Raw genomic sequence first — 11495 nt, forward strand, 5'->3', positions numbered from 1 at the left:
AAAAGAACCAACAAATAAATGGAAGATCCAAAATTGATGACCTACATACTCGACCAAGATAAACCAGTACTTTTATACTGGAGAGGAATCCAACAAGGAAAGTAAATATTAAAAATTGACCTTTCCAAAATTTTCATGATTTACATTTTACAGAACTTGAAAAAAGTAGACACATTGAACCTTATGGTACAGTTTGCTTTAGCCTACATGAAGCTATTACAGGCAGGACGTAACAGCATATACAAGTAAAACGGAATAAGAACATCAATCTGCTTAAAGACTGTACAAGGGGGAAAATGAGAAAACTGCCCTCTAACATGTTCAGAGTTCGTTTCATTGGTCTAACTCGAAACTTTTGAAACTTGAAGTCTGACCAAAGGCATGATTGTCTTTTGCGTTCCCTCCTAGCTCATCTGGAGCTTTAATGCTTTCCCTATCTACCGGTCCACTAGTCTTTATTGTGGTGTCAAAACTCTCAATACCAGAGCTGGCTAAGGAAGTGTTGCCAACTGAAGGTGCTACAACTAGAGGTGAATCAATTGATGAAGGTTGAGATTCTGCATCAGAAGAATCAGATTCCATGGAGCTCACTCTCTCTGTCTCTGATGATTCTAGCTCCCCTTTAGATTTTCCTGATGACTTCCGCGACACCGCTTTCTTTATGCCACCACCAACAGATTTACCAGCATGTTTAAGGATGTTCTTTGCCTTGTCTCTCACTCTCCCCTTTTTCGGGCGTTCCCCATTTCCCTCATGACTCTCTTTTCCATCTTCTGTAGGTGCTGTGGCCAATGATGAAAGGGAAACTGTGTCATCCACTATAATCTTCACCCCAATTTCCTTGGCACTAACTGCCCTAAGATTCTCGTGTTGAGATGTCTCAGGTTCTCCAAGATTGCCTGACTTATCCTCGTGTCTAGGACTTCTGTGGAAAAGCGAGCTGATCTTATGTAAACCCCTGTGAATTCGACTAGGAGAATCTGGCTTACTTCCATTAACACTTCCATCAGACCTGCACTCATCATTGTAAGTGGAGCCCCCTGCTGTTGACTTTAAACTTCCCTTGGAATCACCACGCACGCCAAGAACTTCCCCATCAACCCTGCTTTTTCCCTTTCTTGGTTCCCAGACTTGTGCTACTTCACTCCCTGGGTGGTGTACCCATATACCAGTCTCCTGCTGCCCTTCGATATTAATAGGTTCATACTTATCTGCAGTTTTTGATGATTTATCGGCTGATTCAGTGGTTAAGGAGCTTTGCTCAGTTGTATCCATTTCAGCAGATTTGATATCCTGTTCATCGTCCACGCTTCCTCGCTCATATGACTGCTCTGCGTCCTGAAAATTGCTGAAAACTTAGCACTGCCTTATTTTCGTTGTAGCACTGCGTTACACTTAGTATAGTCCTTATCTAGTTTTAGTGCATTCATGATTCATCAGCAGAATAACGCAAAGCACTTTCAGGTGCAAAGAAGATAATCCCTGCGAAATCTTTGCTTCTTAAAATTCTAATTTCTTGTTCATGACAAATTTCATAAGAAAATATACCTTTTTGCTACAGTCAACAACAGTTATGGCAAGATGCAATCTCCCCATTTTAATGTTCTGAAGAGACAGCCACATATCACGCCTCTGCCCATCCCTAAAATCACAGATGTTGATGGAACAATCTCTGTTCACACACAAAAAAAAAAAAGAACATTCAAGTAAATTAGCTGCTTATGTCAGCTTTGAATAATATTCCAGTTGGAAAACATACTGATGTCAAAATGAAAAACGGAAAAATGACAGATAATGCATACACCAAAAGGGAAAAATTTATCGTCCAATAAGTTTGGTGCAGGCCAAAATAAATGAGTAGAATAGTAGTATAATCTAAAAGTTTTAACTTTCAGATGACACAGTACACATAGTTCAACATGGTATCAAAGTAGGCAGACCTAAGATTCTCGCCTCGCCTCCACACACCATGGATATATTTCTGCATGCTTAGCCCAACAAAGAAGTATGAACTCTATACATTAAGGGGCGTGTTGCAGGTTTAAAATAAATACTTAGAAGTGATCCCTTGTGTAACTTAAACTTTTAGATTAGGTGGTTCATGCAGTTTATTAACGTCAAAAAAGACACTTCTCTATTTTAGCAGTCAAAGTTCAGAAGAACTTTTACACGTCTAGTTCAATAGTAGCACTAGAAAACAAAATTACAAATGCAGATCCTTTAATTAAAAAATTTTATTTTCCGCTTTCTTTCTTTTCCAGAGGGTTGAAGTGGGGTCTGCTGGAGATAAAAACCAAATCTAAAACAACAAATCCAAACAAATCGATTGTAGTGAGATTTGTCTGGTAAAATCACTATGTGCAAATGGGCATAAGGCATTCTGATGTTTCAGGATCCATAAATAAGAAACCCCTAATTCCTCTCACGTATGAGAAAACTCCAGATGCGAACAAAATGATAAAACATACGTCAAAAACTAGAATCGCCATTTTGCATGTCAGCATAGTACGGTAGCAACCAGATTAGCAGGAGAGAAAGCTGAAGCACAACGCTAAACATGATAAAAACTGTGAGCACAAAATGAGTATAGAAATAGAACTCAAACCCCTAAAGCATGAGTTAAGTCACTAAGATAGTCACAAGACCGGAAGAGGCCACAAAAGAAGGAAAATTTCTGAACGTAAGCGGCTAGTATTTAAATTGCCAAGAGAGAATAGGACGAACCCCAATGTATCATCAATAAAACGGTCCTTGTCACGAACTTCTACATTGAGCATGTTGTTAGGAGACTCCCATGTACAGACTGGAACCTTGAACTCCTCATTCCACTGTGGAGTCAATGTCTTCTTCTTAGTTTTAGTCCTGAATCTGTAGGGGCCAAGGTGTCCCTTAACATATGGATCAGCCAATCCTGCAAAAGACCACCCAGCTCTTAGGCATATATTTCTAAGAATTTCACAGAAGTACAGCAAGACTATTTTCTACCTACCATTTAAATCTGACGGCTTCATGTCAGCTGCTTCAAGAACTTCTAAAATAACAAAAGCAATGGGCTCCTTAGCATCAACCGAGAACCAGTTTTCTGACAAAATCAGAATGAAAGACTTATCTAGCAGCAGTTGTACAAATTTTTTTATAACAGCGGTACACACTTAATTGAATTCCATCATTCGAAAAAACAGAAGCCCAACAACTCTAATCCCATATATTTCCATCTACACAAGTTCTGCAGCATGTACAAACGTATGATTAATTAGTACTCCCTCTGTTCCAATTTATGTGAACCTGTTTGACTGGGCATGCCTTAAACAAGTCAAAAAGGGGCCCAGAGTATTTGTGTAGTTATAAAGCTTTCTCATTAAGGGTAGAATTGTAAGTTTAAGCTAAATTGTTACTAAATTTAGAAAGGGGTCATTCTTTTTGGAACGAACCAAAAAGGAAATAGGTTCACATAAACTGGAACAGAGGGAGTATGTATTATACTATTATACACATGAAAGATGAAAAGTGTTGTGTTTGACAATCAGCATGCAATGTTCCAATTCTATGAACATCTCCACCATTAATTAAAAAAATATTTCAAAGATCGCTTCTTGCCTACTGTTTTAGAAACAAATAGACTAAATTCAAGCACATTGAGGCCCTAATGTTTTTACTTGTTTCCTTTTCTATTATTCCTGGGGGTGGGGAAGTGAATGGTAGCAAAACTTGTATGCTTCTATGTAATTTCAATTATTGATTAGGTCGAGACACCCACTACAACACACAAAATATTCTAGGAAACATGACCACCACCTCAAATCCTATTCAATCCCCTGCCAGTGCAGTATGGCTCATATTAGAACTTTATCATCAACACGTTCTGTATCAGACTATCAACCAGTTTAAGTAATAAAAAATGAGTAACTGACATGGTTCACTCACCGCCCTATATCACCTTATAACATTGTGGATAATGATCTTAAAACAAATGAAATATTCCAGGAAGTTAACTTCACTGCCATTCATGTAACCAGGACTTCTTCCACAACACTAGCACAGAATCAAATATCGGTAGAATAAAAATGCTTGCAAGCCGCTATAATCTTCCCTCTATCCCAACATAACTAGGGGTAATTATCTATTTACTCAAGCAGGAGTTGGCCTTCTAAAACTTCTTTTCCTTGATTTACTTTAATCCAGAGAAATAACCTGATATCTGAATGGGTTAGTAGGTTACAAGTTCAGGGTTAAAACCAGTTAGAGGAACCCCTTTACAAAAGTAAAAGAACAAAGAACAACAAAAAAAGGCAAAATTGCATTCTTTTTTTTTTTTGATTTGCACCGGGTGTCCGAGTCTCTAAGAGCCTGACTAATCCCGGGGGTGCACAGGCCCTCGGCAAGGAGTTTCCCGCAAGTGCACCACGGTTAATTCAGGTTTTACCCAGTCCGATGGCCCTCAGAAATTGCATTCTCGATACCTGGTTTAAGCGGATGTGCGCATTTTGTCCTAATTTTTGAATTGTGCACATGATACTCTAAACATTTACTGGAAAACGAGACTCGATCTTCAAAGTTAACTTTTGGATGGAGAAAAGTCATGTGCCATAGCAGAGATGAGGATGTTGAGATGGATGTGCGGGCACACCAGATTAGATAGGATTCGGAATGAAGTTATTCGGGACAAGGTGGGTGTGGCCCCTATTGAGGACAAGATGCGGGAAGCACGGCTTAGATGGTTTGGACATGTGGGGAGGAGAAGCACAGACGCTCCAGTAAGGAGGTGTGAGAGGTTGACATTGGAAGGCCTTAGGAGAGGTAGAGGTAGGCCGAAGAAGAGTTGGGGTGAGGTAATTAGGCATGACATGGCGCAGCTACAGCTGACTGATGACATGACCCATGATAGAAAGGTGTGGAGGTCGAAGATTAGGATAGTAGGTTAGGTAGTCTAGATTATTCATACCGATAGTGTTAGTACGTACTCTCGCATGTGGTTGGTAGTAGGCTTATTTGAATACCTGTTTTTTTTTTTTTGGTTGAGTATGCTGCTTTTACATTGTTTTTTGGTGTTGTCCCGTCTTGTTTCTTGTTATTATTGTGGTACCTATGCTTGCGTGAGCCAAGGGTCTATTGGAAACAACCTCTCTACCTCCAGAAAGGTAGGGGTAAGGTCTGCGTACACACTACCTTCCCCGGACCCACTATGTGATATTATACTGGGTATGTTGTTGTTGTTGTAAAGTCTCAAAAGCCCGTTCTCACTTATTTACCTACTTTTTACAAATAATAAGACTTATAGATTGAAATCAAACTTCAAATATGCATATAAATCTTTTTAATATATTAAGACATTATTTTTCAAATTTTAACAATCTTCATAATGATTTTTCTTCAAAAAAATGAAATTTCCATCTCAACTAATTGAAACATTCTCTAATTATAGTTGCTAGGGTATTGATAATTCGTGTATCTAAAATTAAATTCAAATTTCCTGTCAATGAGCTGGAGCCAATAATATTGGAGCAAACCAAGCACCAAAAGGTTTGGGTGAGCGGGAGCTAGCGTGACCATTACCTGGTTGCGGCGACACAAACTTCTCAACATCCACCACCAGCATGTTGGGCTGCAAGATATTATGAACAACTTAGTCTAAAGCTCTTTACAAAGGCTATCTCTTTTTCCTTTTCTTTCGGGTACTTGGAGACCACATTACCTGATTGTAAGCTATTCAAACCATTTTCAGCAAAAACGTAACTTATTTGAAACTTTTTTCACCATTCTGAAGCATATCAAAGTCTAAAATGTGCTTCTACCACAAGCATATTAGGGTAATAACGTTAAATATAAGACAGACTTAAATATGAACGAACCGCACCTCGACAAGTGTCTGCTCAAAGGCAACAGCAAGTAGTTTATCCTGATAAGGATGACAAACAAATCTTAGGAAGATTGTCTAAATGTGAATTCAATGTTTCACAGACACAGAGATACGCATTGAACTAACCATCCATCCAGCAATTCCAGGAAGTTCTGTTACATCAAGCCCATGTGTGAAAATTGGCTTCACAGTCATCTGAAAATAAGGAGGCTCCACAAAGCACACCCGCAACCGACTGATAAACGGCCACTTCCTTAAGAACTTTACCCCAACCAAGACCTACATGGAACAGCGATACATTCAAATATATTATTTTAGGAATTAAAAGATGGCCATCAAACAATACAAAGGAATAAAAGAGTTGAGAGGAGAATAACTATATTCAACGGCTAAACTATCAATGCTGAACAAAGAATTCTCTAAAATTGTCATGAGTTTCCTCATTTGGTATGCTGTATGCATGCCTAGAACACCTAGAAAAGTATGCTTGTTTGCTTGGCTAAAAAGCCATTATTACAGCTAAAACCTTGACGAATAGAAGGCTAGCTCACTAAACTTGGTGCTTCATGTGCAAGAAATCAGGAGAAGATGTGAACCACTTGGTAATTTATATGTCATGTGGCGCAACTCATGCACCCTAAGTTGCTCGGACACGTGTGCGGGTGTCCAACACAAGTGTGGATCTAGAGGTCGGATCCTTCAAGATGTAAATTCTAAGATTCAGGAATAAAGAACCTAGCACGGATACGGATGGGGGACCCGGCTAAAATTAATTCAAAAAAATAAAAATATAAAAAAATCTCTAAATAATGAGAAATTTTGTAGAATACTTACGTATAGCTTGTAAAGATTCTCAAGTTGCAGATAAGTAAAAGATTAATTTCCTAGATAAGATATGCTATTTTCTTCAAATTTACCCTAGTTTTGGTTCTGATTTACGGAATCAAATTGTCTCTCGTCTCGAATTTTTCCATTCGTCGAGGTCAAAGTACCCAAAATTGTTTGACCAGATTCGGTACGAATCCCATACCCACACCCATACTAGTGTCGTGTCGACACGGGTGCGGCGGCTAAACTGTCATGTCGGAGCAACTTAGCATGCACCCACTGACTGTGGAACACAATATGGGATAAATAAAGAACAACAAGAATCGACCAGAAGGATCCTTTTGCAAAGCATCAGGATGAGCTACTTAAACCTATGACTTGAAGATCTCTGTAGCAATTCACCTTAGATAGAATCTCTCAGCACCTTCCGAAAAGTTGGTTAATATGTGAAGTGTCACTCTATCAATATCTCATGTGATCCTACCAGTTTACATGGAGCATGTTCTTTATCTGAGAAATAGTAATGTCTAGAACCAGAAAATTTCTCATCATCAGATATTTCTTTAGGCTTTAATAAAACTACTCTCTTCAAGCCTTACTTCATCACAAAAAAAAGGAAGAAGAAAACATTACGAAACCGTGTTGTTTACCCTAATAATGATCAAGATAATATAGCAATAATATAAAAAGAATACCAAGAAGGAATCGTATGTCCGAAGCACACAAGAATAGGGCCGCAAATCCTTGAATTTCAAGCCTTAAAATTCAGTCTTCAACTATCTTTCTAGCTAAATAGTTTTTAATCAGCTCTTCTTAGCTAAATATTGCTCACATCAAGAGTGTGTAAAGCACTTCTACGTGAAAAGAGAGTCGTTCGAAACAAACTAATCAAAGTTTTTATGACTCGATACTAATATTTCAAAGTTTCACAGAATTTGCAACTATAAGTACTGAACATTAAACTGATACTACTAATCTCCCCATCCCCCAACCTCATTTCCCTCTTCAGTATCAGGTTTTCACAACATTAATTGCATTAGTGAATCACCTTTCCCTCAACATGCATGCCCAACAGATGCAACTTCGCCCACATCCCAAAGCCCAACCTTTTTCTCAGTTTCACCGCAAGAATTGCACTCATGTCATCAGCAGTACGAAAATTCATCCCCAACTCCAGGACCTGCACGTGTTATAAGAAAATTTAAGCCTCACCAAATCGAGCACAAATGTGCAGAAGCCAAACTGCTGACATAAATCAAACATTCTTGAGTCAGGATTACATACCAAGTGATCATCTCCAGTAGATTCACGAAGAACCCTCATTTCTGTGAACATAGGTGGATTTCTTCCTAAGTAGAGATGCTGAATTGCAGCTTCTTTCTGTATGCATTAGGGGAGTTAGAAAAAAGAACTCCTGATAACTCAGCTCAACAAACAAATTAATTCATCAGAGTAAAGTTACAGATTTGCTGGTTAAGGGATAAGGATGAATAACTATAGTGTTGAAGAAAGTAGAACTGCTTGAATTCAAGAAAAAACACTAAATACAGGAAAAATGTAGAAAACAGAAGCATTACATGATATATGATGCATCGAATCAAGAATGTAAGAAAGTAATTAGGCAGTTCAGCAAAAGGAAAACATAGTTTGAACTCTTACAGCAGTCCAGGGTTTGTACTTTTGCATAAACCATGGAATGATTGGGAGGAGAATTTTCTGTGAAACAATCTCCTCCATGCAGATAGGCCATATCTTCTCAATCGCATAGTTTAACCATCTCACTGATTCGGAGTCTGAAAGGACCTGGTAAAAGCCCAAAAAATGCTTTAAACAAAACAAGTCCGTAACTCGAAACTACATCTAGATTCAGCAGGGAAGATGCTGCTTGCTCTAGCTCTTAAAAGATTCCCTCAATAATGAAAGATTAGAATTACAATTTTGGTCTTAAAGGAACACCAAGAAAAAAGGACACATCTAAAACTTGCACTTCTTATTAACTGCAAGAATCAGAATAAAATTCAGGCATATGTCACTTTAGAGAACTGCTACTAATAAATCTTAAATGTTCCAAAATCTATCAGAATATCTTGTGCTTTTTCACACTTCAGTTAATTACTTTTGCCTGTTAAATCCAACAACCAAAAAATAATAAAGTTTCCAAATTTATTAAATACAGTAGCTTCAACAGACCATAAAAGGGAAACAAGACTACTAAGAAAAGAGGGAATCAAATTGCAAAAAGCTTACTCGGCGCTGAGAAGACTGTCTTTTCTCCTCAAACTGTAGTTTCCTTCGTAATTTAGTCACATACTGCTCATGAACCTTCAAAATTTAAGAGCATAATCTTGATAAATCCCACATCAAAAAACTGAAAATTGAAGTGAAAAAAATTGACATAAGACCATCTAAACTTGACAGTCGACGAAGAAACTGTACATGAAGTGATAAAAATACAATCTTTTAGCAACTTACCATGTAGAGATAGATGAGGGAGAGGAAGTAAGCAAAAGGGTGGCAACAATCGAAGGAATTAAGCAACCATAGTAGCAGCAAAACAATGGCCACATGATGAATTATTGTAGCATCCGTTATACTCGTCATTCTTTTATCCCTTAAAAAACTCCTCTTTTTCTGCACACAGTTCTTGATCCAAAAAATGACAGAGACCCACTAGGATAAACGCCTGACCCAAAATTCTGATCAAAACAACTGCAGTAATTACCGAACATCAAAGTCCATTCTCCTTCAATCTCATTAATTGCCTAATAAGTACTCTAGCCATTTATTTCGTACATTTAAACGTAAAAGTATACACTTGTATACGTACTGAAACTGATGGGAGAACAACTTGGGGGTGTTCAAACCGAGCAGATGATTCGGGTTTAAGGTTTGAAAATGGGTTTAGAAAGGGGTAATTACGAGGACGAAGCGGAGACGCGGTGGTCAAGCAAATCGGCGGAAGTTTATCAAAAGAGAGTGGAGATTTTCAAATGAAAAGAGACTCCACTGTACCATGTTGCGAGTGGGGAGAGTAGAGTCCGTGATTTTGGTGTTTTTCCGTTTTCATGCTTTGACCGGCAGAATTTTCCCAATTATATTTGTGGGCTCCATCTTCGGTGATATGTCTGTTATACGAAGGATAACTTATACTAACTTGTTTGGATGTTTGTTACGTGTCGTTCCGTAATGTAACAATTTTGGATAGATTGTGTCGTTTGTCACTCTTTCATTATATTACGCACATGAAAAATAAACTTACAATATTAGAAAGAGAAATTATGATACGGGGTAAAATTATTATATAAAAAGGTAGGGTAAATGATAAAAAAAATTATTTAATAATAATGAAGGGTGAGATTGAGAGAAAGACAAGGTAACGACGCGACCACACCAAATCGGTCGTTACATAAAGTGGCATATTTCGTCGTTATGTAACAACGGATTTAACGACACGATATAATAAAATTTAAGTAACAATCAAAACAAACACCGTATTTAAAATACCAATACGATACAATATAATGGGTAACAATCATCCAAACAAGCTGTAATGGATAGCCTAGGAGATGATTTTCATTTATCGATTATTTAACCAACCCTATTAAAAAATAACAACAACCCCGTATAATCCTCATAAGTGCGGTCTAGAAAGGATAGTGTGTACGCAGACCTTACCCCTACCCTAGGGTAGAGAGGCTGTTTCTGATGGACCTTCGGCACAAGAAGATGAAATGCGACAATAGAATAATAACAATATAACCAGAAGATAGTACCAGCGAGCTAAGAATCAGAAAATATACCTGAAAAAGTGTATGGGTCAAAATCTAACTAAGGGAATTCGGCACGAGGAGATATTATTAGAAGTGATTGTGTCTAGGTCGAATAACGATTAATGGATGGCCGAGGTCAAACGCTTAGAGCAACAGCAACGGCTAGTTTTCTAATACTAGGATATTGGGAGAATATTCAATGGAATATTCTCTGTACTTGTACTTTTAGGTCTGATTAGGAGTATGTCCCATATAAATAGAAAGAGGGAGAAGGTGAAAGGCATGTATTATTTAGGCTGATAAAAACTCTCTTAAAAAATTGACTCTCTAGATAAATACAAACACTACCTTTCTAAAGAGATTCGATTAGTTGTTTATTCTATATTTTTCACATCAGATCCGAGAAAGTCTCCAATATTCCCATAGTTGTATATCCTACATCATTGTCAGAAAGGAGAATCATCTACCTCATTCAATATTGGGTGAATCATTCTCTTTATTTACATTTAGTGTCATTTATTGTTATTTAATGTTTGTTATTCTCATCCCATTATTGACCTTGAACATTTAATACATATTGCATTTAATTGGATTCGGTACTGTCTTTCACAACCCTTGAAAGCCGATTTAGATCAGAAGTTATTATTTTAACTAGGATTAATCCCTTATCTTTTTAATTAATTAGTCTAACCAAAGGTTCACATTTTTTGGTCAAACAATTTGGCGCCGTATGTGGGGATTTTCTAGTTAAAATTTTAGTTTCTTCTAGATCTATAACCAACTACAAAAAAAAAGAAGCAAAACCCTACACTTTCTTGTGCACACAGATCTAACATGGCAGGTAACGGAGAAAAAAGGAGGAAGGCAGTAGCCGACCTCACAGCCAACCTCCTTACCATCAATGAGGTCTCTGAAACGGAGGGTGAGGATATAGCACCAAATACCTTTCCCAGACGAAATGGCTCACCCCCATGGTAGTATCACAGCGTCGCACGATAAAGAAGCCTCCACGTCCACAACGAAAGAGGCGCCACAAACGG

General features: G+C 37.9%; 1 protein-coding gene across 1 annotated transcript; it reads right to left on the bottom strand.

Moving 5' to 3' along the window:
* Positions 1 to 78: 78 nt before the first annotated feature.
* Positions 79 to 9775, bottom strand: LOC109205305 (C2 domain-containing protein At1g53590-like). Its single transcript, XM_019368011.1, has 12 exons — positions 9158 to 9775; positions 8933 to 9007; positions 8345 to 8488; positions 7970 to 8065; positions 7734 to 7865; positions 5984 to 6136; positions 5855 to 5896; positions 5554 to 5602; positions 2990 to 3082; positions 2725 to 2911; positions 1549 to 1672; positions 79 to 1338 (listed from the first exon to the last, which is right to left on the bottom strand). Exons 1-12 carry the CDS (start codon positions 9284 to 9286, stop codon positions 334 to 336), a joined length of 2229 nt encoding a protein of 742 aa, XP_019223556.1. The 5' UTR covers positions 9287 to 9775; the 3' UTR covers positions 79 to 333.
* Positions 9776 to 11495: the final 1720 nt, after the last annotated feature.

The sequence above is a fragment of the Nicotiana attenuata genome, unplaced genomic scaffold (assembly GCF_001879085.1).
Source record: "Nicotiana attenuata strain UT unplaced genomic scaffold, NIATTr2, whole genome shotgun sequence".
NCBI lineage: Eukaryota > Viridiplantae > Streptophyta > Magnoliopsida > Solanales > Solanaceae > Nicotiana > Nicotiana attenuata.